At 54.9% G+C, this 27,155-nt stretch overlaps 16 protein-coding genes across 16 annotated transcripts; 7 read left to right on the forward strand and 9 right to left on the reverse strand.

Annotated features, from left to right (window-relative positions):
• Window position 1: 1 nt before the first annotated feature.
• Window positions 2-1,094, forward strand: N7510_005999 (thioesterase family protein; the record flags this gene model as incomplete). The annotated part of the gene is made up of 2 exons (XM_056977925.1): window positions 2-107; window positions 175-1,094. The coding sequence occupies 2 exons, from the start codon at window positions 2-4 to the stop codon at window positions 1,092-1,094; spliced, it is 1,026 nt and encodes a 341-aa protein (XP_056833957.1).
• Window positions 1,095-1,266: 172 nt separating this feature from the next.
• N7510_006000 (PaaI family thioesterase) lies at window positions 1,267-1,995 on the reverse strand (the record flags this gene model as incomplete). The annotated part of the gene is made up of 1 exon (XM_056977926.1): window positions 1,267-1,995. The coding sequence occupies one exon, from the start codon at window positions 1,993-1,995 to the stop codon at window positions 1,267-1,269; it is 729 nt and encodes a 242-aa protein (XP_056833958.1).
• A 711-nt stretch (window positions 1,996-2,706) lies between these two features.
• On the forward strand, window positions 2,707-3,415 carry N7510_006001 (uncharacterized protein; the record flags this gene model as incomplete). The annotated part of the gene is made up of 3 exons (XM_056977927.1): window positions 2,707-2,824; window positions 2,879-2,955; window positions 3,008-3,415. 3 exons carry the CDS (start codon window positions 2,707-2,709, stop codon window positions 3,413-3,415), a joined length of 603 nt encoding a protein of 200 aa, XP_056833959.1.
• A 446-nt stretch (window positions 3,416-3,861) lies between these two features.
• On the forward strand, window positions 3,862-5,356 carry N7510_006002 (PCI domain protein; the record flags this gene model as incomplete). The annotated part of the gene is made up of 2 exons (XM_056977928.1): window positions 3,862-4,108; window positions 4,188-5,356. The coding sequence occupies 2 exons, from the start codon at window positions 3,862-3,864 to the stop codon at window positions 5,354-5,356; spliced, it is 1,416 nt and encodes a 471-aa protein (XP_056833960.1).
• A 391-nt stretch (window positions 5,357-5,747) lies between these two features.
• On the reverse strand, window positions 5,748-6,458 carry ura6 (uridylate kinase ura6; the record flags this gene model as incomplete). The annotated part of the gene is made up of 1 exon (XM_056977929.1): window positions 5,748-6,458. The coding sequence occupies one exon, from the start codon at window positions 6,456-6,458 to the stop codon at window positions 5,748-5,750; it is 711 nt and encodes a 236-aa protein (XP_056833961.1).
• A 96-nt stretch (window positions 6,459-6,554) lies between these two features.
• N7510_006004 (uncharacterized protein) lies at window positions 6,555-6,776 on the reverse strand (the record flags this gene model as incomplete). The annotated part of the gene is made up of 1 exon (XM_056977930.1): window positions 6,555-6,776. The coding sequence occupies one exon, from the start codon at window positions 6,774-6,776 to the stop codon at window positions 6,555-6,557; it is 222 nt and encodes a 73-aa protein (XP_056833962.1).
• Window positions 6,777-7,296: 520 nt separating this feature from the next.
• N7510_006005 (uncharacterized protein) lies at window positions 7,297-7,770 on the forward strand (the record flags this gene model as incomplete). The annotated part of the gene is made up of 1 exon (XM_056977931.1): window positions 7,297-7,770. One exon carries the CDS (start codon window positions 7,297-7,299, stop codon window positions 7,768-7,770), a length of 474 nt encoding a protein of 157 aa, XP_056833963.1.
• Window positions 7,771-10,319: 2,549 nt separating this feature from the next.
• Window positions 10,320-12,410, reverse strand: N7510_006006 (uncharacterized protein; the record flags this gene model as incomplete). The annotated part of the gene is made up of 3 exons (XM_056977932.1): window positions 10,320-12,035; window positions 12,097-12,261; window positions 12,321-12,410. The coding sequence occupies 3 exons, from the start codon at window positions 12,408-12,410 to the stop codon at window positions 10,320-10,322; spliced, it is 1,971 nt and encodes a 656-aa protein (XP_056833964.1).
• Window positions 12,411-13,516: 1,106 nt separating this feature from the next.
• On the reverse strand, window positions 13,517-14,241 carry N7510_006007 (uncharacterized protein; the record flags this gene model as incomplete). The annotated part of the gene is made up of 2 exons (XM_056977933.1): window positions 13,517-13,961; window positions 14,117-14,241. 2 exons carry the CDS (start codon window positions 14,239-14,241, stop codon window positions 13,517-13,519), a joined length of 570 nt encoding a protein of 189 aa, XP_056833965.1.
• Window positions 14,242-14,705: 464 nt separating this feature from the next.
• On the reverse strand, window positions 14,706-16,144 carry N7510_006008 (putative lipase; the record flags this gene model as incomplete). Its single annotated transcript, XM_056977934.1, has 2 exons — window positions 14,706-14,800; window positions 14,875-16,144. The coding sequence occupies 2 exons, from the start codon at window positions 16,142-16,144 to the stop codon at window positions 14,706-14,708; spliced, it is 1,365 nt and encodes a 454-aa protein (XP_056833966.1).
• Window positions 16,145-17,067: 923 nt separating this feature from the next.
• On the reverse strand, window positions 17,068-17,317 carry N7510_006009 (uncharacterized protein; the record flags this gene model as incomplete). The annotated part of the gene is made up of 2 exons (XM_056977935.1): window positions 17,068-17,172; window positions 17,222-17,317. The coding sequence occupies 2 exons, from the start codon at window positions 17,315-17,317 to the stop codon at window positions 17,068-17,070; spliced, it is 201 nt and encodes a 66-aa protein (XP_056833967.1).
• A 1,150-nt stretch (window positions 17,318-18,467) lies between these two features.
• Window positions 18,468-20,120, forward strand: N7510_006010 (putative hexokinase; the record flags this gene model as incomplete). The annotated part of the gene is made up of 1 exon (XM_056977936.1): window positions 18,468-20,120. One exon carries the CDS (start codon window positions 18,468-18,470, stop codon window positions 20,118-20,120), a length of 1,653 nt encoding a protein of 550 aa, XP_056833968.1.
• Window positions 20,121-21,476: 1,356 nt separating this feature from the next.
• Window positions 21,477-22,191, reverse strand: N7510_006011 (DUF2458 domain-containing protein; the record flags this gene model as incomplete). Its single annotated transcript, XM_056977937.1, has 2 exons — window positions 21,477-21,762; window positions 21,833-22,191. 2 exons carry the CDS (start codon window positions 22,189-22,191, stop codon window positions 21,477-21,479), a joined length of 645 nt encoding a protein of 214 aa, XP_056833969.1.
• A 229-nt stretch (window positions 22,192-22,420) lies between these two features.
• On the forward strand, window positions 22,421-23,358 carry N7510_006012 (cytochrome c oxidase assembly protein COX14; the record flags this gene model as incomplete). The annotated part of the gene is made up of 2 exons (XM_056977938.1): window positions 22,421-22,748; window positions 22,853-23,358. 2 exons carry the CDS (start codon window positions 22,421-22,423, stop codon window positions 23,356-23,358), a joined length of 834 nt encoding a protein of 277 aa, XP_056833970.1.
• A 679-nt stretch (window positions 23,359-24,037) lies between these two features.
• N7510_006013 (3-deoxy-7-phosphoheptulonate synthase) lies at window positions 24,038-25,284 on the reverse strand (the record flags this gene model as incomplete). Its single annotated transcript, XM_056977939.1, has 3 exons — window positions 24,038-25,051; window positions 25,127-25,182; window positions 25,242-25,284. The coding sequence occupies 3 exons, from the start codon at window positions 25,282-25,284 to the stop codon at window positions 24,038-24,040; spliced, it is 1,113 nt and encodes a 370-aa protein (XP_056833971.1).
• Window positions 25,285-25,734: 450 nt separating this feature from the next.
• On the forward strand, window positions 25,735-26,587 carry N7510_006014 (uncharacterized protein; the record flags this gene model as incomplete). The annotated part of the gene is made up of 2 exons (XM_056977940.1): window positions 25,735-25,791; window positions 25,838-26,587. The coding sequence occupies 2 exons, from the start codon at window positions 25,735-25,737 to the stop codon at window positions 26,585-26,587; spliced, it is 807 nt and encodes a 268-aa protein (XP_056833972.1).
• Window positions 26,588-27,155: the final 568 nt, after the last annotated feature.

Raw genomic sequence — 27,155 nt, forward strand, 5'->3', positions numbered from 1 at the left:
CATGTCGCCCCCTCTCAACTCCGCCTTCGAGGACGCCATCCGCGTCACTCCCCAGGGCTCCAACAAGTACAGAGCCTACCTACACCCTGAGTGGTGTATTGGAACAGGTATCAACCTACCGACCACTACATGCTAGCCCCAATCCAGTCCATCAAACTAACCAACACCCATCAGTCCCCCATGGCGGCTACACAACAGCAGTCCTATACCGCCTTGCAATCACGCATTTCGCCCACGCCCATCCTAAACAATACTCCAGCTCCGCCAGCCCAATCTCGCTGCAACTCTCCTTCCTCCGCCGCACCGCCTCCGGAACCGCAATTTGCGAAGTCGAAGACGTCAAGCTGGGCCTGCGCACCAGCACCATTCACGTGAAACTGCTCCAGGAATCCGAGAAGCATAAGGGCACCTTTGAAGTCAAAGTCGCGGGCTACATCACGGTCAGTCCGCCGGACGCGGAGGTGGGGATCAGCGCTGCAACTGGGTGGGTGCCACAGCCATCTCCGCCGCCTGGATCCAAGCCCAATGGGGGGATCGACTTCGCGGCCCTAGCGCAACGCGGCTCCGACGGCGCCTGGGTGCGCCTCGAACCACCCTTCACCGAATTCCGGCGCGCCGCCGCGCAGCTAGAGCTATACGGTCCCGGCAAAGGAGAAGCGCAGCATCGACGCACGGGATCGCTGGCTATAGATCAATGGGCGCGCTTCCGGCCCGGCGGGGACTCCAATGCGCGCTGGACCGACGCGGCGGTTGTGTATCTGCTCGACATGTTCCCCATGGCGCTGGACGGGTTCGATACTGTCTCTGCGACGGCGGAGGCTAAGGCGCAGGGCACGGATGTGCCTGAGAACGTGGCAAAGTTCTGGTATCCGACTGTTACGCTCAATATCGATATGAAGAAGCGCCTCCCTGCTGAGGGGGTTGAGTGGCTGTATAGTCGCATTGTGACGAAGGTGGTGCGCGATGGACGCACGGATCTGGATGTTACGGTGTTGGATCGCAATGGGGAGGTTATTGCGTTGAGTACACAGGTTGGACTGGTTGTTAGTGCGAGTCGGAATTTGGGGAGTAGGAAGGTACAGCAGAAGCTGTAGTTGGGGTTGTTTACACTTGTATATAGGATTGCGGAATAGAAACAAACCTGTTTATAGTAGTGTCTATATACTGTGAACTGCATATAGTGTTATTTAGTATATGTAGTATGTGCAAACCCTCAATCTTATGTACATGAAGGGGAAAATCATCTCTAATGCTCACCCCCCACTCTCAAAGCTTGGTATCCGAGGTAACAATCCAAAAAGCCATCGCATCCGCCTTGACCACCTTCCTCCTCGCCCACTCCAAATGACCGCCCGCACCCTCCTCATCCTCCTGCACCGCCTGAGCCCGAACCCAGAATTTCCTCCCCGCGCGCCCAACAACCCTACTCCGCACAACCAGCAGCGCCGGCGTAACCACCCGCTTCCGATACCGCACATCCAACTGCACCGTAAAGGTCTTGCCGCGCGGGTTCTTCTCCACATCACTCTCACCCTCGGCGGCCGTCGGCGCCGATGTAGCTGCAGGTAGAGGTCTAGAAGTATGAGCCGCAACAGCCAAGGACATCGCCTCATCAATTAGCGTCGCAACAATCCCTCCATGCACGGTAGCCGGATGGCCCGATAGACCCGGCGACCCAAGATCAAAAATCATAATGATATCCGCCGGGTTGACGCCCGGCGTGGACTTTGCGGCGCTCGCCGCATCATCTTTCGTCGCCGGCAACCATGCTGGGACCTCGTTTGGTGCGGAGGCGAGTTGCGTTCGTTGCAGTGTGACCAGATGCGGGATTGTCTGTGCTGTCGCAAGCGTTCCGGCGAAGAAGCCGTCTTCGCCAGTGCTCGGCTTGAAGCGCCGTGAGTCTGTTGGGATGGCGGTGTAGTCCGGTGAGGAGATGAGGTTGTTGGCCCAGGGATTGGTGCGGAGGTGGGCGATTTCGGCGTCTGGGTCAGCCATTGTATGCGGTTTGTAAAGAAAGGCAGGAATGGGGAGGAGATCAATTGTGTCTCAAGCTTCTTTTACGTTTTGTAGTTCGTTCTGCCGCTCGCTGCGTTTACCTCGGCCCATAGATCCGGGTGTAGTCACGTGATTGGAGATCACATGATGGGGTGTGCCCTGAGCGATCGATTCGTATAGATCGAATGGATTGGAAGTCACTTGATCGATGCTAGATACAGTCGATTGTCTGCGTCTGGAGTGGTACATGTGAGGACACGGGCATGTTCCTGGCGCGAGTACGTATGCGCTCGGCGCTGACAGCCGCAAGGAGGTGTTCCTGTCGATGAGGAATGGGCAAGGAATGTCGAGGAGTTCAAGTTGTTTATTCACTGAGACAGGGCACTGTACCTAATCCCTGCGATCGTGCGAGTAATTCAGGATTTAACTCGAGAATGTATAGTGTTTCAGGCAGAGGAATAGGATAGTACAGGAAGTATGCAACCCAGGGCGTTACCCTGGCAGAGGTGTCGTCCACACAGGGAAGGTGCGACACTCCCATTCCTGCCTCCTTGTTGTTGTCCTGTGTGTCTGCTCCTTCTTCTGCTTCTTTTTCTTTCTCTGCTTTCTTCTTCTTCCTCCCACCATCTCCCTTTCCCATCACACCATACTCTCTGCGTCCGTCTACCATTCATTCACATCTGCATCCACTCCTCCTCCATATACATCACCATGCGTTCTACCATCCTTGCTCTCTCTGCCCTGGTCGCCTCGGCCGTGGGCCAGAACTCCACTGCCTACAACATGCCGGCTGACTTCAACATCGGCCTGGTCAAGACCGATGATCTGAGTATGTCCTGACTTTTCCCTCCTCTTCTGGGCAACACTGATTACCGATTCACAGACTCCTGGTGCTTGGGCCAGCGGAACACATGCCCTGAAATCTGCAACGGTGACACCAAGCAGAACTCCTGCGACCCTGTATGTGAATTCAACCCGAACTTTTCAGTCTGTTACTGACTCCTACCTCCAGGCCACTCTGAAGTATCAGTGCATGTGCGGTGACGGCTCTGTTCCTGACGTATCATCCTACGTCGAGACCGTCCCCTTCTACGTCTGCCAGGCCACGTACGGCCAGTGCATCGACTCGCATCCCAACGACGCCACGGGCCAGCGCACCTGCAAGAAGAGTGCCAAGTGTGGTTCCAAGAACGCCAGTGCGACCGACACCACCGCTTCGTCCTCGGTTCATGCCTCGAGCACTCTGACCATGGCCACCTCCACTGGCTCCAGCAGCAGCAACAGCGCCAAGAGCGGATCCGTCTCTTCTGTGGCTGCTGCCAGCACCACCAGCAACGCTGCTGTGATGGACGGTCTGCAGGTCTACTCGACCGGCCTGCTCGCGGGTGCCATGTTCTTTGCCATGCGTCTGGTTCTGTAAGCCTTCGGGTGTGTCTTTGGTCTGGGCCATCCCGTGTTTCTTCCTTGTTCTATCCACTTATCTCCACGCGATGACGGTTTTGTGCCGGCTTTTTGAATCGATTCCCCCTCATCCTTTCTTCGAGTGCTTGTCACTGAAGATGTTGCCCACATATCTATGAGCGTGGCCGCTTGTCTTTCCCTGTCTTGTTGCTTTTGCAGAGGTATTTGTCTACGCCAGACGACGTTGACTGAACTATTCTCTTAATCATAATATTTTTGAAATGCGTGGTAAAAAGTAGTGTAGTTCCGAAGTGTCGTCGGTGTTGGCTGTGGTTGAGTCTCTCGCCAAGACTTTGGCACACACTGAAATTTCCCACTGATCGATACTCGGGCTCCACCGTCAAAGAAACACTCCCTCCTTCTTTCTCTCTCTCCCTTCTACTCTCACCCACCATCCACCCCATCATGCCCGCTCCGACCAACACCCTCCTCATCGAGGGCTCTTTTTCCGAGCTCGCCGAGGAGTTCGCTCAGTACATCGACGCTCTTCGCAAGCCCGAGGGCGCTACCCTCCAGTCCGAGATCGCCCCGCTCCTCCAACCTCTCCGCGAGCAGGAACAATCCGAAGGCGAGCCGGATCTCAAGCAGCGCGATGAAGTCCTGAAGAAGCTTGTGTCGTCCGCGACGGCTTTGAACGGCGCCCCCGAGAAGGGTGAGTCTTGGATGCTGGGTCCCCCGCCAAACAAAAGGGAAAAAAAAAAAAAAAAAAGAGACTGACCATTTCAATTCAGAAATCACATCCTCCTACAACCTCCTCGTGCACCTCGTCCACCAGTCCTCCGACCCGGACGTGTTCCTTCCTCGCATCTGCACCTACCTCGCCAAGCCCATCACCACCTCGCCGCAGTTCGGTCCCACTCTGGCCATCTCCATCCTCACCACCATCTTCAACACCCTGTCCACCAACGACTCGAGCCGGTACCACGTCCTGCTGGCAATTGTCGCCGTGATCCGGCAGTCCGGGTCCGGGTACGCTTTTGAAGCACTGAAGCCACAGCTGGCGAGCCAGCTGGAGACGTGGCTGACGGCCTGGGAGCTGGACAATGAGGAGGCGCAGAAGTTGCACTTGGCAATTGCGGACGCCTCTACAGCCGCAGGCGATGACGAGCTGGCGCAGTCACACATCGTCAAAGCGTTGGAGACCATCCCCGCCGCGGACGCGAGCCAGCCCGCAGCCCGCGAATTGGCAGTGCGCGCGCTCGCCTCGGCCCTGCGCCGTTCCACCGTCTTCGACTTCACTCCCCTGACGGCCTCGGATGCTGTGCAGGCTCTGCGCTCCAGCGACAGCACGCTCTTCGAGCTCCTCGAGATCTTCACCTCCGACACCCTCGACGCCTACGAGGCCTTTGTCTCCGCCAACCCGCTCGCCTCGATCTCCAACGGTGTGCTCGCCGACGCCGGCACCGCCCTGCAGACCAAGATGCGACTCCTCACTCTTACCTCGCTGGCCGCATCCACCCCGTCGCGCTCCCTCCCCTACTCCTCCATCGTCTCCGCGCTGCGCATCCCCGCCTCCGACGTCGAGATGTGGGTCATCGACACCATCCGCGCCGGCCTGGTCGAGGGCAAGCTCTCGCAGCTGAAGTCGGAGTTCCTCATCCACCGCGCTACCTACCGCGTCTTCGGCGAGAAGCAGTGGGCCGAAGTGCAGGGCCGTCTGATGGTCTGGCGCCGCTCGCTCGAGGGCGTGCTGGACGTTGTCCGCTCCGAGAAGGAGCGCTTTGTCCGCGAGGGCATCCAGGCTGCTGCTGACCAGGAGGCGACTGCGGGCCAGGGCAAGTTCGGAGATAAGGCTCGTGCTGGTGGTGACCGGCGGCGGAATCCCCAGCAGCAGCAGCAGCAGCAGTCGCAGTCGCAGCCACAGGCACAACCTCGCGAGGTTGAGGCTGGTGCTGAGTAAAGTGATTTCTGCTATGTGCATGGATGGTGTTTTTTTACGAGGAGAGAGAAAGGAAAAAAACCCCAAAAGCAAGGCCACTTGGAAGAATTTTATATTTGGTAGAAAAGGGTGGATGTCCTTGTCCTCCTGTCCGCGGTTGGGATGTTGGTTATTTTGGGATGGATCCCCACGAGTTCATGTCATGTCTGTCTTGTTTATGCGTCCAAGAGGAACAACCCTTTTCTTTTGTCATATTTCCTCACTGTTCTTTTCTTTTTTCTATAGGAGAATATCAATTCTTAGACTTGGACAGAGTTTCTATTAACTAGCGAAGTTGAAGAGAACAAAAGAAAGTCTACATTCTATAGCAGATGTCCACACAGCATAAATTGACAAGTATACCACACCCACCTCACAGAGGATGCAACCCGCGAGCCTCAATGCCTGCCTTAACATGCGCATACACCTCATCAACCGAGCCAGTCGCCTTGACCGAAACAACCTTATTCTGCTTCTCAAAAGCATGCACAACAGGCATGGAGGTCTCCACGAAAGTGCGGAACCGCTTCCGAATAGACTCAGCATTATCATCATCGCGCCCACTCGTCTCTCCGCGCTTCAGCAAGCGTGTCTCCATAACCTCCTCGGGACAATCAAGGAAAAGCACCAACTCCGACGGGCAAACAGTGTCCTCGAAGAAGACAGCCTGGTCCAGCTTGCGGGGGAACCCATCGATAAGGAACCGGGCCTTGTGGCCCTTGTTCGCGCCGGGGGCACTGCCCGCCGCTAGGGACTCGGCCATTGCGTTCGACAGCAACTTCACCGTCACCTCCATCGGCACGATCTTGCCTTCCCGGATGTAGGTCTTGATCAGCTCACCATACTGGCTTCCCTCGCGTACCTGCTCGGCTCGCAGCAGGTCGCCGGCGGATAGGTGCACGAAGCCGTAGTCCTTCACCAGGTTGGCGGACTGCGTGCCTTTCCCACTGCCGGGTCCGCCGAGAAAGAAGACCACTGTCACATCTGCCGTGGAGAAGCGCGGGGTCGTGTTAGTAGAGGTGGTTGGTGGGGTGGGCTGCGAGGCCGGCAGGGCGGTGTTGGTGTCGGCGGTGACGTTGGCCATTTTTTGTTATTTGTGTTGTATTCTTGTTGGGGGGATGGTGGTGAGGCTAGGTCGATGATGATCGAGGGTTCTTGTTGGCTCCTGTGCGTGATTTGACTAGGAGGACGTAGGATCCTGAGCCGAGGCCGATGATGGCGAGGATTGGGAGGATCTTGAAATGCGAGCGGTTGGTATGGGGGGGGAGGATGAGGGGCGTGGCGGTGGTGGTGGCGGGCGAGATGGAGTGCTGTAGGCACGACGGGAGAGTGTAGTCAATTGGAATCGACCGGACACGAAGTGCGATGCAGGGACAGTCTGGCGGGCAGTAGAGAGGAACATGGCGAGAGAAAGGAAAAGGAGGGAAAGGAAGATACCGTTTTTGGTGTGGCCAGAAGAAGACGGGAAGATCGCGACGAATCCGGTTAGCGTGGATTATCTTGATTGGCATCACTTGTTCACTTCCATCACTTCACAGCTGGCAACTACCTACTGCAGTCGGGCGAATTGCCTCTGTTAGCCTGCGATCTAGTGCATGTATCCCTAACGTACTCACCGATAGCAGCATAATCGGGTATCTATGGCCTCCTCTCTGGTTAATTTCACCACCGCCGTGAGCATGATTTCTATCATGCATCGCTACACTAACTACTCAGGGATCTATCTAGGGTACCCAGAGGGCTGCATTAACGGTGCCATCCAACACATATGAGATGCCATCCAGCGAAAATGACCCGTGCTTAGTCGGTGCTGCTTAGTCGGCGACTGCTCTTTCCATCTGGATACACACACATCTCTCTTTTACTTCTCTCTCTCTCTCATCATCTTTCAAAAAAGACATTCTACCAACATGGCTCTCAACATGGCTGATCAAGGCGTTCTCGCTGGTCATGACGGGGCCAGTCCCTTCGATGTCAACCACCACCACCGCCACTACCACCATGAGGAACACACCGAGGGAGACTTCGAATACCTGGTGAACCTCAAGGCTCACACAGCTGCTTCCAGTCAGCCCTGCTCTCCCCACTGCCTGGATGAGTACATCTGCGGCGTTACCAGTCTCCCCAACCCTGACGATTGGGAGTGGTTCAAAAATTCGGATCTCGAGCACACCAAGCAAAACGAGATTGCTCGCTTCGCCGCTTCCGAAAGAGCCCCTCTCCCCCCGGTCCTGCCGAAGCCAGCGACCCAGGATGGTGTCCTGACTCGAAAGGACCATGCGCCAAACCTGCCGTCCCTGCTGCGGCTGCTCGGAGAGGCCCGCATGAAGATCTACAACTACTTGTGGGACTCTTATCGTGTGTCCATCGAACTTAGCTTCCTGGACAGTGACTAATTGTCATGGCTGTTTCTTTTCTTAGAGTAGGGTCTTATAAAAGCAACTTAGTATGATCAGTACGGCGAGAGCGTTCTTTGGCGCTCCCTAGCAAGAACCGGTTCGTGGTCTTGGAAAGAGATGAGGCAGGCAGAACGGGGCCCTAGTGGAGCGAATAGCCGCACTGGAACTTATACAAAGCGACCCGGACACGCCCGAGTCGCTTTGCCATCGCGGCTGAAGGAGCCCGACGAGTCATATTCGCCGAAAACACTCCCAGCAGGCCGCACTGATCACTTTCTTTATTCATAATCGAGACGGGGTTTTCAGAGTCCCAGAACAAGTTGCGCAGCAATGCCAATTTGTGGGTGACCGATTCCAATGGCGATATGAACATCGACCTCTTTATGTGCACCAGTAAGAAAAAGAAGGACGTCGCATTCGACATCTTTCGGCCTGGCTACCGCTTCATTCGAGGTTACCCTGCCAGGATAATTGCCGAATTGAGAAGCAAAAAGCAACCATCAAGTCCAACAGGGATGGCCAAGCCGTGGCTGACGGGCATCTCAGAATTCCAGTATAGAATATCTTCCTGCTACGCCCTGACTCGCCCGATAAAGATATCATTTTCTCGGAGGATGACTTGATCGAGATCGCAGAGGTGGCCTGGGGTTCTCAGTTTTCAGATGTTCTGATATCATGTCGTAGAGAGATCCAGAGCAACAATTTGTTAGTAGTGTATCACTTTCAGTATGGTTCACGCCGAGGGCATGTTTTCCAGAACTTCTGTCCTATTTCATCTAGATCTCTCTGTATCCTTAGCCCGAGCGGAAGAACTACATATTGTAATTCGGTCGGCGCGAGAACTCGGTTTCGGGGATCAAAAATAAATAAACGAGCCAAAGTACATACAATATAGAGTCTCAAAGTAGAGAGGTACCGTCTCTAGGTATTGTAGTAATGGAATATCTGTTTCTCAAGTCACGTTTGTTTCCGTTAAATTAGGTTGTAGATAGATTGTGGAGAAGGTCTACACAACTCAATTTCTTTCTCTCCGCTCCTGTGGATTCATAGAGAGAGCACATGGAGCAAGTAGTAGTCCTCGTTATTTGAATCGGTCCGGATGAATTAAAATATATGACAAACTTCGTCATATCTTGCTTCCTATATGTTAAAATTCCACGGTTGTTGCCGGAGATATGATCTAGAAGGATATCGCTTAAACTGCCAATCAGAAACAAACAGTGGACAGGCACACCTACCAAATATTATCGAAGCCAAAAACCTACACAAACACATAAATGCAAACCTCTTAGCCGATGCCCGACCATACATAGCATAGCCACCTGCCAAAAAAAGAACATCGCCACAAATAAACTCTAGGACCTGCAGCCTCGCTCCGCTCGTATCTAGCCTAGCCACTCGCCACTCTCGGCCCCCGCACAGACAATCAAATCAAAGGGGGAGTCCGAGAATACGAGAACGTGGCTTAAATCTTATTATTATTATTGTTTTCTTGAACTCTAAAACAATCACATAGTAGTACGGAGGTACCGGGGAGGTACTCCGGAGCTATTATTGTTTGCTCTTCAAATAGAGTATTTGTAAACCTTATGATCCAAGACACTTTACAGGGGGCTTGTAGCCTATTTCAATAAAGAAGGTTACATGGGGGGGCCTTATCGAGCGAACTATCCGGCCAACGATCTTCTCCGAATAATAATAATGATCGTCGAGTTGTACTGTGAATAATAACCAACTGGGCCGGGTCCCTGCTTACAGGCAGGGAGGAGGGCAGCAAGAATAGTGGGCCAGGGTTCATGAATAATGTTGTTCAGGTTAGATGATTATCTCAAATTGGTTAAAGTCCCTTCCTAGGCGCAGATCAAAGGATTTAGATAGCCATGCTGAAACAGTTGTATGCATATCTAAGACAAAGAATTCCGAGGTTACATCATTTTCGTTTAGCGGCCCCCATGGGGACGAGGGAAGCGCTGAAGAAAATCTTGCAGGTGGGATTATTGATATGGGTAACTCCTGTAGGGAAGTAATGGCGATAAGGCAGTTCAGTAGGTAAGATGTGCAACGAGTCCAATTCGATTATGCAATATATACATGGAGTTGTCACAACGAAACAATAAAAAGGAAAGATGAGACGGTGAGTGAGAGAAGGATAGTATTATACAGGGACTGGACTCTTCGTGGTTCCTGTGGCCCCGAACAATCAAGAAACGACCCCAAATAAGTAGCAAAAAAGAGCAAAAGTAGCAAGACAACGCCAAATGGGGTATGATATGCATGAACGATCATGACCGACCTGACCAGTATATACCCATACCCTCAGCTCCTCTGTGTTTTTCTTTGTTTTTTAGAGGTGTTTGTGTCATAATTTGGGGGTCGGGGTTGGTGCCAAATTTGGACCTCAAGGCAGTTTGGACCCAATGTCGGCAGTTGTGAGGGCGAGGGGCGTGGCGATGGATCGTGGACAATGACAACACAATGCGGATGCAAGAGAGCAGATGATGCAAGGGATGCTAAGTCATGCAGAGAGACAGAAAAAAAAAAAGGAATCACTCGGGGCGAGGCGATCTGGCTTCGTTATCCAGAGAGCGAGCCTCGTCTAGAGAAAAAGAGCGGGCCTCATTCACAACTCGGGCTTCATCCATGGGCAAGCCCTCATCGGTAGGGAGGTGGTGGTATGCACGGTGACGGCGGTAACGAATCATGCGCCAGGCACCGTAGAGCGCACCACCCACAGAGCAGACCACCAGGATAAAGATCAAAAAGCCACCAACGCCCTTAATCACCTCGTAGGCCTTGTACACGGCCTTTGTGACCTGCTTAGCATCGGCGTACGAGCTGCCAGACTTCGAGCTGTCGTCCGACATGCCATCCATGCCATCCATGCCATCCATGTTCCCGTCGGTGTCCGCGGCAGGCGAATTGTCCAGGTTGGCGTTGATGAGCTCTGGGTCATCGGGCGCCGGGTGCTCCGAGTTACCCTGCCAGCCGGAATTCTTCCAGTGAGTAGGGGTCTCGGTGCGGTGCATCTTGGAAGTGCCCATCACTGTGCCGTTGGCATCGACCGCCTCCGCAGAGATCCAGTCCATAAAGCCATCCACAATGTACATGGTCTCGAAATCGACCTTGTCGGCATAACCAATCAACACCTTGTCACCCCTGTCGTATGCCTGAGCGTAAAAGTTCCACCCGGCGACATCCGTAGCGCCGTTCCAGCTAACGTACACGATCGTCGTCAGATCTTCGTCGTTGGTGCCAAAAACAGAAGAGACCACATCTGGTGGGGTCAGGGGCCGACCGACGAAGGGGAACTTGTAGGCACGGTACGTCGAGTAGCGAGTCGACGCAAATCGGGCACTTAGTAGCAGGTCACCGTTAGGAGCATGCTCAGTATGGTAGCCTCGCTCACTCCAGCCGATGAAGACATTGTCGTTAGGGAGCATCTGAACGTTACCACGCAGACGGGTGAGACCGCCGTCCGGGCGGTCGATACGACGAATGAGCTTAGCTGACATGTCCGTCTCGTCGATCTCAACGATTAACGCGGAGGAGTGATCCTCATCGTTGCTGCCCTCGGTGGATGCGTTATTCATGAACGAGACGACGTGGTGTGTGCCGTTCGAAGAGAGGAATTTGACATCGTGCTGGTGGGAGAATCGGAAGTCGAAGTTGAAATCGCTGTCCGTTCCACCTAGGCGCCAGATGATATGGCCATCCTTGCCGTCGATATAGTAGAGAGTGTTGGTAAAACGCATCGAGATGATGTAGTTGCCAGCGTCGTTCTTGTCGACAGCGTTGATGTGCACATAGTCAAATCCCGGTTTGCCAGCCGGAGCGTCCCAAGCGTGGAACATATTAGACTCGTGTAGGTTAACGAGGTCGCGGGAATCCCATTCGTGAAGAACCTCCGAGGTTGCGATATCGAGTTCGACAAACCCGCCTGTCTGCAACCAAGTCTTCTCGTTGGGCCGGTCGAAATCAGACATGTCCTTCTCCTGCGACCGGTACGTGCAAGCCAACGCTGTCTTGCCACCTGGCAAGATGTTGAACTCGTGCATATTGAAGGCAACGAGGTCATTAGTCACACCGACCTCATTCTCGACCTCATAATGATGGTTCAACACCATTCCGCTCCCTGGCGTCGAGGCTTCAAAATCACGTTGCCAGATGAACGACAGGTGCGGGTCTCCGTCTATGTTCCAGACGGCCTTGAAATCGAACACATTGAGGTTATTAGACATGGGCGATCCACCCCAGATGAGGATCTGTGGCGCAAAGTGTCAGTCAGTCGGGGCGACATGGCAGAAAATCAAGAAGGAAACATACGCCATCATTGTCGTAGATATACGGCCCAATTTGATATTGCTCGTATCGCTTGGTCGGGTGCTCGGGGTCAATCTGGCCATACGGCGCCACGAACCAGTAGCCTTCGGTCAAGCGTTCCCGGTCTTTGATTTCCGTTTCGAATTTCATTGCCCTCAAGTCGGGAAGCTGGACACATAGATCAGATTCCTGCCAGGTTATCAGGAATGTTGGGCGTGGCCACTCACGGTCTTGAAGGACATCATGTCCGCATCATTGCTTTGTGCAACGGCATTATGCACGAAGGGCAGTGACAACAATACGCTGAGAAACATCATGATGGTGGTTTGAAAGAGTGGCTAGGAAGGAAAATCTTCCAAATAAAAGAAGGGAGATCCAGAGGCGAAGCAGGGGGGCCAAGAGGAGATGGATTGAAGGAAACAGAAGGGCCCTACTCGGGGGTGCCGGGAACCGGGAGTCGACAAGGCGGCCTGTCGTCAGGAGGGAGGGGGCAAGGAATGATATGGGGGAGACGGAGGGAAAGAGAGAGAGAAAACGAGAGGGAGGGGGCCCACGCGGCTGAGCTAGGGAGAGAAAGGCTTGGACCAGAAGATAATAACTCCAGCCAAATGAGCGCGCAAAGAAAAACTGGGGGCAAACGGGCGACGATGCGAGGCGTCGCGGCCCCCAGCCGGCCCACGTAATTGGAGTGATGCGTATTAGGAGTCTGGCTTGGCAGTGTTTCGGGCAGTGGAGAAGAGGCGAAGCCCACTAGGGAGGGTGAGGACTCTGCGCGGGCGGAGAGGCAGAGGAGCGAGAGTTCCTCTCGTATTGCTCGAGCGAATCACTCGCCAGTCGGGTTCCACAGCCGCTGCGCGTGGTTGGGTCGCTGCGAGCCGACCGGGACCCATCCGTCGCGTTTCGTGTTGACCACTCAGTCGGGCTAGCGCACTGCCAGGGGTGTTAGGCGATGGCGAATAACAACGAGCGCTGAGAGCGAGGACCGTCGCACCAGCACACGCGGTCCCCTGGAACTGGCCACACAGAATGGAAATTCTGGAAAGAATTGGGTTCGCCACCGCGAGTCCGGTGGAGCAGCCAGGGGGATAGCCTTGGCACTTTTGCCGTGTTGGGATTAGAGACTCGGCAATCCACGCCAGCTTCCTCAGCGAAAAGGGGCCCGTAAATGAGGATGTGCAGGGCGGGAGGAAAGACGGCCGTGGAAAGCGAGCAATCGCAAATGGGACAGTGGCAAGCAGAGCAAAAGACCAGTGTGCCAGAGTGCATATCTGAATCAGGTGACAGATCAACTCGCCGACCTTTCGTTCCCCAGCCGATGTCGCCATCGGTCCACCCATTAAGCATCCGGTCGATGGGATCATTTCTGGGCATTCTGATCGAATCAATCCATATTAAGCTATGCACTAACTCCCCAATGCCGATGTTATACTGAACTAGTGGGCAAATTGAGGCTTTTGCATTTTTTTTCCGGGTCCCAATCGCTTGGGAACTCGATGAGCGCCCACTCAATCCAAGTAGGAAGCTCGGCGCGACGCATAGTTCTGGGTGGCTTCTTCACCCGTTCACCAGACGCAGCGACAACATTGCCCTTGACAGATTGAGAGCACGTACTCCTACTCTTGTTGTTCGTGACCAGTATCATTCTCTTCTTGTCAGTTGCATATGTCTGCCTCTCGTGATCCCCCGTGGCGTAAAGAGTCCCGGCACTTTCATGCCGGATCCCTTCCCCGTAGGGCTTGCTCTTTCTGATAAATCTGATTTCATCCCCTTGAGTTTCGATCTCCTCTTCAATGGCGCGCAGGCTCGGATAGTCGACGCGTAGGTTCGCCGCGTCTGTATCCCCATTCTTCACCCCTTTCGGTCCACTCCTTGAATCCGATATGAAGAGAGTCAGAACGTGTCAACCAAAATGTGTGCCAAATATACCGCTAAGCCAAAAGTGCCGAAGGCAGAATCTCGGCTCTGAAAGGTAATAATCACGGTTGACACTAGCTTTAATACAGTAACTGTTTTAGGCACTTACGATGCGAAGGATTCCGGAACGTCCTTCTCCTGCTGGGGCATCACACAATGCGTACGCGTTGTCCCAAATGTTTTCCGTTGCCACTGGAGCTCTATAAAACCCCCAAGACTTTCACTGATGTTCATGTCTCCGGATGGAGTGACACTCTCTCTAACCCCCAAGAAGACTTGTGTCGAAGCCAATACAAGCTCCCCAGCTGTAACGATCTTTCAAGACATCTCTATAAAGCTCATCCTCGACGAACTTAACTGCGACGTCTGGGAGACGGTATTTTTTCGGGAGGCGGACGACTTCTTCGCGCGCGGTGTTTCCGTGTAAGGCGTTGCTTTCTACAGGATAAGAACGGAGATGTGGCCCAGCAACGCGCAAGTCTTTCAAATATAGTTTAGCAAGAAAGGTCTGCCGGTGTTTGCCTCATCAGGATGATCACTAGGAAGCGAAGAAGCAAAGTATAATGGAATTCATCAATTAATATAGTCAATCAACCAGTGCTGACCGAATTCCTCGTGTTTCTTCCGCTCCGTCTGTCTATCTCAACAGGCATGCCACTTTGTGCGACCAGTCTGCTCCACTATGTGTTACTTCTTAACTACCCAACTACCGTTTGGTTCCGCTTCGCGTACGCCCGGATTGCCGGTTCGCTCGTAGCCAGCGGTTGATACGCCAGGATCTCTGCCACGGCCACTGTGAGAGAGATGCTTTGGTCAACATATTGCTATTTGAGGCAAAGAGAACGAGCACAATGAAAGAAAACCTACCCAACAGCAGCCCCTCGGTCCCCAACACATCATCCAGGCCCAGAGTTGGTGGCACTACTTGCTGACACACGCGAGCGAGATCAATGCGATCCAAACTAGCCGGACCTCGGTGCGCGATTGCGTCAGCCGCTAGCGCCCATGCAAGTGGGTTGTACAAGACGCCCTCGTGGGTATAGAACCCGCCCGCGGGTTTGTCCGCGCAGACTGTCTGGAGGTGGGCATTGGTGACTCCGACGCCACGCGCGTCGCGGAGGAAAGCCGATGCATTGCTGCCGCCGGACTGGGGCTCCACAATCTCGTCGAAGCTGGAGTAGACCGTCGTGGTGGGGACGTAAGCCGAATCGCCGTCGTCTGCGCGCAGGACCTGGATGAACTGCGCGGTCCATTCCTGCTGGAAGATTGATGGCGTGCAGGCTAGATGGTCCAGTGCTGGGCAGAGGACATTCGCTTCTATGGTTCCGTGGAAGTCGGGGCTGATGGCTATGAAGTCGGCCACTATGAGCCGTGTCGAGGGCCAGTATTTCAGTGCCCATTGCGTGTCTAGGCCGCCCTGCGACCAGGAGATCACCCCCACCGACTGCCCAGCGCTGAGCGCCGAAATGTAATTGATCGCATACGCCACGTACTCCGCGTTCACCTGTGCGTCTGACAGCGATGCGCGCGGCATGTTCACCCACACCACATCGATGCCCGCGGAGCTATTGGCCAACTTGCTGAAACTATAGTAGTAGGTTGTTCCCGCCGGAATCGCCGTCCCGGGGATGAGGATGACCGGAGTGTTGCCATTGCGACCGAAGGAGAACGAGTCGGGGATGTGGATGGCCGCGCGAAGAGTGCTCTCGGGAACCGAATACGGGGCATCGGCGGCGGCCTTGTAAGGGTAGATGTTCTGCTTGGCGGCAGGGTTTGAATTGTCCCGTGAATTCAGCTCACTGTCCAGGTATCCATTGAGGAACGACGCAATCTCGTTCGGAATGAGTCCGGCCGCCGTGATGGCGGTGGCTGCGTCCACGATGCTGGACGCTCCCGACACGGCCTGTTCGATGCTCGACAAGGCCGCCTGGACGGACCCCGGCGTTGTGGACTGTGTGCCATGCTGGAGCTGCGAAACTAAGTCTGAGACCGAGGCCGCTGTGTCTTCTCCGATCTCCGAGGGTTCGTTCGCGACGGTCGACAGCACCTGGATGAGGTCGGGCGTGGCACGTCGACCAGCATGGTCGGCGATGGCGCCGCATGCGAGCCCTAGATTTACAATGACACCGGCCTTCATGATGACTGACCAGCAAGTGAACATCCTGGCTACATTTAGCATTATGCCTCTGGATGTGGCAGCGATATTCTCCGAAAACACGGAGTACACTTACCACCGGCCTCCCTTGACGGCTAGGTACCGAATATAGCACTACCTCTTGCTTGGTGAAGAAAAGAATTTGAACAACCTCCCTTTCTCCTCCGTGTATAGCTGGGCCCCCACCTCGGTCTCATGTGTCTTGAACGCTGACCGCGTGTCGATCCTTCTCCGGTGACTTACTCTTCCGGAGGATCGACCGAACTAGTCATGGCCTAGGACTTCTCCAGCCGAGGAAATGCGCTCGAAAACAGGATTCTGTGAGGGCCGCCATTATTATTATTGAAGCGTTTCCGAACTCTAACCAGGTCATCAACTCGAATCACAGGCCCCTCCACCTCGGGCGCTGGAAGATGCGAAGCCTGCGTGCGGGGAAAGGTGTGCGGCGTAACGCAGGTACAGGCTCAAAAACTGGTCTTGCTGAATGAATTGAGTACTGATCGAATGTAGTATATTTGTAGAGCATACCAGAACTATACAACTGGAGAGTCAACACAAAAACGTGGCCGCCTGGTCGCTCCACTCGTTCTCCCCACAGATCGGCACGCGGGGTTCAACTGCCGGGAACGGCAAGGTAGATTAGATGGATGTATACGATAATAATGTCAACAGTAGAGATGGATCATTATCGTCGCCCGATACGGGTACAGAGATACTTCTGACTTTAGAAGCACAGGTAGGATGCGTTGGTATATCAATTTCATATATCTAGCCAGAATATATATTTTCCATCCCGACAGGTATACGTGACAAGAATGACTTGCATTACTTCTTTTCCAGCGTGCTAGGATTGTGCGCAACCCTATGCCCGTGCTGATCTATATAAATGACCTGCTTCCTTCCTGTTAGTTGCTTGCATTCTGCTGTCCAGACAAACGAGGACTCGCCTTGGGAGGATTAGCGACACCTTCTTCTCGCGCGCCCGCGTCATCCATCACGATCCTTTTGACCTATTCGGGTCAATAATGATGGCTCCATTCCCACAAAAAGGGACAGTACCTCTCCCTCGTGGGTTCCGCCGCGAAACCTAGTGTAGACATAGTCGCCCTCCATGATGGGTTCGCCGTTTTTATCCTGCACTCGTTCGGCCGACATTGTTTGCTGCATGTAGTTGGCAGGCTACTAGAATCTACAAATGCTAGGCGCCTAGCAGATGATGTGAATCCTACACGCGGGTGATGTCATCCTCCCAGCCCTATTGCAAACTCCTCCGGCGCATCGAAGTTCCAGAAAGTTGCCACTGACCCAGATCCGGGGAAGGATGAATCCTCCTTGGACCCTTGATTGTGTAGGAAGAGACTCCTACTACTACATACGATGTCACTACTGCCAAATTAGACTACTACTACCACGTAATCAACGCCCGACAGCCAAGCCGGGCGCTCCGGGCAGTGGTTGCATAGAGACCCGATCCCCGGAGTTAAACCCTATGTTTCAGATGATTCTGATCCTGTGATGGCGACAGGTCCGGGGTTCATGGCGATCCGAAGAAGCTATGGCCAGTCATTATAAAGACTGCAAGTCGATCGGACGGACAGGCCACCGCTTTTATGCCTGGCGACGGGATGGCACAGTTCCTGGGGCAGATGGCAGAAAACTCCACATGTAACCGTCCCGGGCAACGCTAACGTTGCACTCAAGGGGGTGTCGCATTGAGTATGCGAGTGTTAGGCACCATACCACGCGAGGAATGAGCGAGGGATAATCGTTTTGACTTGCAGAGGGAAAAGAAGTTGGAAGCCAAAAAGAAGAAAAAAACCGTTCAACAACGAAGAAATCGGCATCAAGCAGGGTTGGTCCTGTCGGTCCTTAGTAGTAGTGCGACCGCCCCACCCGGCAGAGAAGGTCACTCTCGTGATTACCCACTGCCGCTGCGACGCCGACGGCCTTCAGAGTTGCACTTTCTGCCACGGCCTGCGGTGACACGCTCGGAATGGACCAATGCTGATCCATGCTTGGACGCGACTCTCTTTTCTGCCGCCGCTGAAACTCCTGGCCCCTACAACACACCATCACAAGTGGGGAGAGTCAAGAGAGACAAGATAATCTGTGAAAGCGACTCTATCCCACCGGTCCACCTGGCGACTGTCACCTCACTCAACTACTTATTATCTTCACCCGATCCCCCCCTGATTACCTCTTTCGTTCACATTACACATGCCGTCTGACTGATTGTTCCCCTTCCCCACCCCCCGAATAACTTGCGGCTCTCAACATCACCCGCCCTCCCCCCCTGATCGAGACCATGTCGGCCCCGCTGGTCAAGATCTTGCACCGACTGCAGGAGCTCTTCCACAATGTGGTGACCGCACTGGAAACCATGATTCTCTTCCCCTCGCTTTTCCGTGGCTTCTCACAACGGCGGCGAAAGCCCTTCCTGGGCGCGCACTGGCGCCGCCGGACCCTCGATGATTTCGCCGATGAAGTCGATACCCTCTTCAGCAAACCCTTGTCCTCCACCCGCAAGATGGCCGACATGTCAGAGAAGATCCGCGCACAGTTCCGCCACTGCCTGCAGTCCAGTCCCTGCTGCATGCTGCCTTCCTACAACCACGTCCTGCCAGCCGGCACCGAAAAGGGAACCTTCCTCGCCCTGGATGTAGGCGGATCGACGTTCCGCGTGGCGTTGATTGAACTGAATGGCCGGGACGACGCGATGCGCATTGTGAAGGTAGCGTCATCGCGGATCGACAACGTGGTCAAGTTGCTGGAAGGAACACAGTTCTTTGACTGGATGGCCGAGCGCATTGATGAGATGCTGAGGGACGTGGGCACCGACTACGGCCGCGGTGACGTGCCGCTGGCCATGGGCCTGTCCTGGTCCTTCCCGATTGAGCAGACCTCGGTCAACAGTGGGCTGGTGATCCACATGGGCAAAGGGTTCATGTGCTCGAACGGAACTCTGGGACAAGAACTGGGCGATCTGATCATCCGATCCTGTCGCAAGCGCAGCCTCAACGTGTCGATGGCGGCTCTGGTCAACGACAGCTCCGCGGCACTCCTTTCGCGCGCCTATGTCGACCCTAAGACCCGCATGTCACTGATCTTGGGGACCGGTACCAACATGGCTATCCACTTCCCTGTGCATGAAATTGGCCGGTCCAAGTTTGGAGAGCGCCCAGGGGGCTGGTTCGACCACGCCAAGCACGTTATCATCAACAGCGAACTGAGCATGTTCGGTGGCGGCGTGTTGCCCATGACCCGGTGGGACGACATCCTGAACCGCACCCACCTGCGTCCCGACTACCAGCCGCTCGAGTACATGATCACCGGCCGGTATCTGGGCGAAATCGTCCGCTTGATCATCGTTGAGGCCGTCGAAACCGCCGGTCTCTTCAGTGGCGAGCTGCCACATTCCATGCGCGAGACGTATTCCTTGGATACTAGCATTGTCGCCTTCCTTGAAGAGGACTCATCCGCCTCGCTTGCCGCTTCGGCCGCCCTCCTCCAGAAAGAACACACCTTTCCTTCCTATCCCTCCGTCGAAGATCTTCGGTTCCTGCGCCGGGTCTGCCAGCTTGTCTCACGTCGCGCCGCGGCATACCTGGCTACAGGCATCCACAGCATGTGGTGTCTGCGCAACGAGGCCGAGTTCTCCACAACCCCTCCCCTCGCCTCCGAATCCCCCATTAAGGAGACCCCAGAAGTCACCGTGGTTGAAAGTGAAGAGGCCTCCAATAACCTCTCCATCGCCTGCGACGGCACCGTCATCAACAAGTACCCGGGCTTCCGTTCTAACTGCCAGATCTACTTGGATCAGTTGACCGCGGAGACACACCCCGGCTGTGACGCATCCATCCAGCTGAACCCGGCGCCCGAAAGTGCCATCCTAGGCGCAGCGGTGGCCGTTGCAGTCGCGGTGGCCGAGCAGCAGCAGCAATTGGTGCCCGACCTTTAAATCCGACATGAAATGATGCATGACCACCTTGCGCATAGACCTTGTTCCTTTTCCGTTTTACTCCATCTCGCATCTTTATTATCTCCCGCCCTGGTCATCGGCGCATGGTCTCTGATTCTCCTCTGGTCTCATTTTGCACGTGCATCTTTCGCATCATTCCTCGTGGACGGAAGGAACACTGGATGGATAAGGATGGCTGAACTCCCCGAAAGGAGTTTCAACCATAAAAATGGGAGGATTTCTCGACTGTTTTTTATTTCTTGTTAATCTCGTCATTTTCTCCCATCAGCATTGCAACGGAGTTACTATCAAGTGTCTTTATGATCGCTCTAACGATCGATTCATTTCTCTCGCATGGGATCCAGCTCCATCGTGCTCTCTTCTTTCTTTCCTTTATTGATGTCATTTTCATTCATACAAGGTTCACACATCTAATGTGAGTCCCGTTTGCCATTCCGTCCTAGATGCTCAACGGACATGGTTGGAGTTCTGGCGTGTCACTGGGCTGGCTGGTTGTTTTCGGTCTGGACAGTTGTGTGTTGCCAGTGGCCTTCTTCCTTTTTACCTATGGTTTTATTGCTCCCTACGGGCACTGCATGAATCAATGGCCCTGATTATCAGGATTTTTTGCTGTCTGAGGGTGTAGAGCCTCATCGTCGGCATGGTAGCCATGCTAGAGAACAAAAGCTTTTGCAGTTTCTACTTCCTATCTCTATCGCAACAGGATCTGCCTGACTTGAATTTTCATGCGGTTGATGAAGGGTAGATGGAATAGAGGAACATATCTCCTCTCTGCTTGTATCCAGGTCTATATCCATCTCCCATTCCTGGAGGCGAGGGTCTGGTCAGTGTCCTGCAAGCTCCATGGTGCTGTGAAGGGTAGCAACGTTGGACGGAGGGACGGTATGGTCTGCTCGCTTCAGTCCTGCAGAGGGCCTAGTCCAGAAAGCAAAGGTTTGCCAGACATCGATCTTTGTTCCCATTCATCGATCGTCTACTCCCAGAAAGGGGAAACGTGCCTTTGAACTTGGTCGTTCGGGTTAGTCCACTCGGAGTAGCCGTGAATTCTGATGATTATAGCTCAATAACCCACGGCACCGCTGCCTCCCAAGGCGTCCGAGGATGTGGAGCGGGATCGGTAGTTCACGGGCATTGGGTACTGATCTCGATGTCACCTTGAACCAGGGTGTATCACTCCGTTGCAAGCGCGGGATCTGCGTGGCGGGAGAACCACATCTCAGGGCCTTCCTCATTGTATGGGAATGTGCACTGTCGAGATCACGCCCTTTTCTTTCGTGCAATCCCGAGCCCAATCTGCAGTACGAGGAAGGCGCTTGATGCGCCTACTCAAAAGCCTCACTCCTTACACAGATCTTGCAGCAGCTCCAGCATGCGACGCTGCAAGTCCAGCAGCTCAGAAGCCGTCAACTTCGCCTCATCATTGTTCACCGCTTCACTCCTCACGAGATCCTTCCTCATCGTCCCAAAGAACGGAATCCCCATCCCACGCAACTCAGCCGCCATGGATTCCGCCATCTGCGCGGAGGCCTTGTACACCTTCTCGTCATAGTTCGTGAGCGCCGCACGGTCTTCGGCCGCTGTAGATACTTCTTTCGGGTCAACCGGTGCGCCGATCGATCGACTAGAAGAACCGTCAGTTATGGTTCTGATTCAGGTCGACACAAAGAAAAGAGAAGAAAAGGAGTATGTACAGGACAGCGTCTAGTTCCTTCTTCTTCTCACCCCGCGCGGCTTGTTTTGCGAGGAGTGCTTCGCGCCCTCTCCACCATTGCCGCTCGTGGGTATGTTGGCTTTGGATTAGACCGCGGATGCGCAGCTGGGTCTCTTCGTTTTGGCCTACGGTGCGCATCACATAGCGGAGCGCTGCTGGCCAGGTGGTTATTGTAGCTAGGTCGGCGGGTGGTGTGCGGGTGTGAGATGATGGCTTGTCCCGGCCATGGTGGTGCTGTTCTCGGGCAGCAGACTGCCCCGGCTGGGACTGAGCCTGTGCCGTCAAGTCGGAGAGAGTACGGAGGACCGAGGACAGGTCTGCAGCATTGTAATTTTCCATGGCATTTTCGGGTTGTGTTGTAGGCAATAAGGGAGCGAGTGGGTGCAACTTGTACTTGGCTCCGTCAGTCTTGGCGTCCCGTGCTGCGCTGGAAAATTTACCTCGTCAACCATTTCACTTCCTCCGTTGTTTCTCCCCCACACTCCAATCCAAGAACCCCAACCCTCCCATTCAGGCTCCCAAAGCCTTGCCTTGAGTTCTCCTCCGCCTCCCACCCATCCTCCGCGCCATGTCCCGATCCGCCGCAGACGCAACGCGGTTCACAGCGACGGGCCCCTACGCCAGCTCCAAAGCCAGCGGCAAGCCGTACAATCTCCCCGACTCCATTCAATCGAAGAATAACACCGCCACGTCACACAATGCAAATGCACCAAACCAATCTACAGGCCCGGATGGGAAACCCGAATCTCCCCGGGAGAAGGTCGAACGGCTGCGGGCCCAGGCGCGTGCGAACCGCATGGTGAAGGAGTCGCTCGTGGACCGCTGGGTAGCTTCGGGACAGAAAGTGGCGAATAAAGCGCACAAGGGGATGGTGTATACGTTAATTGCTGCAACGGGTGTGTATCTTTCCTCTTGTCTTCCTTTTCTGACAAAAGGCTTTTTCCTTTTCTTGGTCTATGTCTAGCGAGAGACCCGCCTTGCTAAACAGCTTTCGAAACAGGCATCTGCGGCGTCCTAACAGTCTACTCGATGGTCTCATTGACGCTATACAACCGCCGCCAAAAGAAACTGTGGATCGAACGCGAACTCGAATTTCTCAAGCAAGCACGCATCGCCTACGCGGCTGGCACGGCGACCCCGGAGCAGATCGAGATGGTCAAGAACGAGGAAATCGGCGCAATCTATAAACAGAAGAAGGAAGAGGAGAAGGCGCAGCGCCCGTGGAACAAGGCGAAGCGGTTTCTTGCCGAGAGATTGGGTGGGGAGGAGCAGGATTCTGGTGTGATTGCTGTGGGTGCGACTACTGCCGCCGTCGCTGCTGGAGAGGATGCCAGACAGACTGGTGCGGGTGTGATGGATGCTGTCAATGCGAAGAGGGCTATCGATGCGGCGGCGTCGAAGACGAAGACCTACGCGCCGGGCCAGTTGGATGTTATGGCTCAGAACGCGGAGCGCGCAGCCCAAGAGTCGACAAAGGGATGGGTCAGCTGGTTGACGGGGCGGTAGACCTTTCGACGGCTGGTTTATCTCGCATTCATCTTGACTGACTGGCTGGTCGTCAATTACCTCCCTTTTTTTTTTTGCATGGCATGCTGCCGATCTCACCGGTCTATACTGTGCGGCGTGCTTCCATCGTGCCAGGGGTTCTGCGGCGTTTTTTCTGTGCTTTATTCTGTCTTCTTCTGGGCTGTATTCTCCATTTTTTCCCCTCTCTTATCCAGTGAGTCCGACCAGGGCCTCCTGTATATCATATTATGTACAGTACATAGATCTAGCTCAACAAAGCACCGTGGTCTCACTCGTCAATCCTCCATATCTATCAGTAGTAAATCTATTGTTCATTATTGCCATAACGGCCTGGCCTGGCCAATAAGAGAGAAAACAGGGTCTTCCGGGTATGCGCTTTGCCCGAGACCACTGGCCCCTGCACCGGTGGAGCAGCAGAACAGGAAACCCTACTTAAGACTCGATCTTCCCTCGACAATCCTGTCCGTGGGTCCATTCTACTTTTTCACATTGCCAAACCAGGTTCGCAGAATCACTAACAGAAGGGAAACGGCTGAAAACAAGCCTCGAGGCCATGCCAACGGGCACACATACATTCGCAAAATAAACTAACTATCGGTATCTTCTTCACCCCTTCAGGCTCCACCACCAATTCAACTTCAGAACACAAAAGACTTTTCTAGTGGCCATTCGCGCCATTGGCCTTTGATTTCCGCGCCGCGCGACGCGCGCGCACGCCGTCCGCCAGATCTTCCAGCACATCGACGGTCATTTCCCAGTTGATGCAGGCGTCGGTGATGCTGACGCCCTTGAGCAAGCCGGCGGCACCCTCGGGGGGAACCTTCTGGTTCCCCTCGTAGATGTTGGACTCGATCATGACGCCGATAATGGCGGACTCGCCCTCGCGCAGCTGGTCGGAGACCTCCTTGGCGACGACGGGCTGGTTGAGGTGGTTCTTGCGTGAGTTGCCGTGCGAGCAGTCGACCATCAGCACCTCACGCTGCTTCTTGGCGCGCAGGGCCTCGCGCGCGCTTCGGATGCTCTCGCGGTCGTAGTTCGTGCCCCTGTTGCCGCCGCGCAGGATGACGAATCCGTGCTCGTTGCCGGCGGTCTTGGTGATCGCTGCCAGGCCCTGCTTCGTCACACCGAGGAAGCGGTGCGGGTGCGCGGCGGCCCCGATGGCATCGATGGCGACGCCCAGGTTGCCGTCCGTGCCGTTCTTGTAGCCGATCGGGAAGCTCAGGCCCGAGGCGAGCTCCCGGTGCAGCTGGGACTCGGTGGTGCGGGCACCGATGGCTCCCAGGGAGATCAGATCAGCGAGGAACTGCGGTGAAATGGTGTCGAGCATCTCCGAGGCGATGGGCAGGCCCGTGCTGGTCAGGTCGGTGTACAGCTTGCGGGACACGCGCAAGCCCTTGTTGATGTTGTAGGACTCGTCGATGTCCGGGTCGTTGATGAGGCCCTTCCAGCCGACGGTGGTCCGGGGCTTCTCGAGGTAGGCGCGCATGATGATGCACAGGTCCTTGGACAGTTTGTCCGCCACCTCCTTCAGCCGCCGGGCGTACTCGAGCGCCGTGTCGGGGTCGTGGATTGAGCAGGGCCCGACGACCACGAGTAATCGGTCATCGCGCTGCTCGATGATCTCGATGGCCTGATTCCGGCCGGAGCGCACGGCTTCCGTGGCACGGCTGGGCTGTTGTGGAATGTGCCTGTCAGTTTTTTTCTTCTCTCTACTCTCTGGCGGGGTTGAAAAATCAGCATGACTCACGGCAGGGATCTCAGTCTGGAGGAACTGCGGCGACAGGAGCGGATCGTATCCGAGGACTAGATAGGATAGAGACGTTAGTTATGTGTGCAATTGACTTGTCCAGTTGGCGACTTACCGCGAGTGTCCTCGCTGACTTCGGTGGTGTTGACGAGGGGCATGGCGCAGGTGGGATGAATCTGGCGCAGTGAGTACAATCACCAATGAATGGAAGTCCCGTCTGGCCGAAAAAAAGATACACACCAGCAGCGACGAGAGAGAATGGACAATGGCAGATTGACTCACACACGTTGCGAAGTCGGAGAGAAATCAGAGCAGAAAAGGCGGAGTGGGTCAAGCGCCGGGTGACTCCGACTTTAAAGCACTCGGTGTCTGCAGCAATCGCGGACTATTGGACCCGGGAGAATAATAATAGCGAGCGGACGCAATAAATATGTACGCGGCGGTGCGACCGGGCTGCGTCGTACTCGGGACGATCATAGGCGCTGTGCAAGACAATCAAGGCACACTCGACAAGTATGATTGGATACACCAGGATGTACATGCGGTGTCTAGAGTGACGTCTCCGCCCTTGCTTCCCCATGATTTTCTTCCTTCTTCCACCTTCCTCCATGTTCGGCGTCAAGCGACCGAGAGATCCCTCGGAGCCCGAGGGCCATGACCCCAAGGTGTGTCTATCCCTCTGTCGCTCATCGCTTTACTCACCCCTCCCAGAAACAGCGTCCGGGGCAACTGCCACCGTCCGCACTGCGGCCCGATCTCGATCAGTCCTTGCGCTTCCGGGCACCCACCCTCACCCCAGTCGACTCGTCAGACGAGGAGAGAGACGAGGATGGAGATGGAGATGTTGCTCTGCAGAAGAACCTGGGGCCGGGTCGTCTGCCGACGTTGCAGCTGAATCCCGGCCACCTCAACGGCGGGAAGCCTCCCTGGCCCAACGGCGACGACCTCTCCCCCTGGCAGTTGAACGCGAACACCAGCAACAGCAGTGTCCTGCCGTCGCCCATCCCACACAATCTCGTCCACCAGTCGCTCAGCCTCAGCGAGTCCGCCACCGCGCCGAGCCATGGCTACTTCCCGACCCCCCGATCCTACCCTGATGACCCCGTGAACTCGATGGAGGGCGTGGCCTTCGACCAACCCCCTACAATTGCACCCCGTCTCCCCAGCCCAATCAGCGAGGACGAGGACGTCAGCAGCAGGGCGGGCGGCCGGACCCCCAGCGACGTGGAGATGATCTACGATTCGACCTCAACGCCGCTGCCCTTTGCTGAATCGAGCGGGCGGCCGTGGACGGATTCGCTCGTGATACCGCAGGCGGGCCGGTTGTCTGCCTCGATCTCGCCCAAGCCCTCGGAGCGTCCCCGGAAGAAGCCCGCGCTGGTGATGGGATACCGAGCGGACTGCGACAAGTGTCGACGGAGGGTTCCGGGGCATTACAGCCACATCAACAACGACAACTGAGATGTGTGCACTAGGACCATGACTCTGCGTCCTTTTTTGCGTACCTGGTTTGCGATGGGTTTTGCTTTACGGCCCTACATAGGGCCCGGTTTATGATATCCCCCGGTGGCAGGCGTTTTTGTTTCCTCATTTCGTTAGTTGGGCGTGGGAACCAGATGGTCGGATTCAAGGGCGGAGTTTCAGGGAGTTTGGAGAGCATCAATAATAATAGCATAAATCCAACCGACGACACCCTCCGCTGCGGTGCTGTTCCGATGCGCATCCGAAATAGATGACATAAGCAGATAGATCCGACGACTCGTCCAGACACGAAGAATCAAAGAGTAGTGATTTCGGGATTCATTGCAGGATATGGTCTAGGAGCAGTGGCTATAGGTAGACCGAACTGTGCTGTCTGGTGCAATTGACACCAAGAACCAAAATACCCGCGGCGGGCGGGAGGCGGGAGTATCGCTTAGCCGATCACCATTGCCGGCCGACGGTAAGTCGCCATCCAATGCGCTTCCGACCCCGGCATTTTCCTATAAGACCATTCCGGGGTTCCTTTTTCTTTTTCTCATTTCTAGCC

The sequence above is a fragment of the Penicillium lagena genome (assembly GCF_028827675.1).
Source record: "Penicillium lagena strain IBT 129212 chromosome Unknown utg000003l_segment0_segment0, whole genome shotgun sequence".
NCBI classification, from domain to species: Eukaryota; Fungi; Ascomycota; class Eurotiomycetes; order Eurotiales; family Aspergillaceae; genus Penicillium; species Penicillium lagena.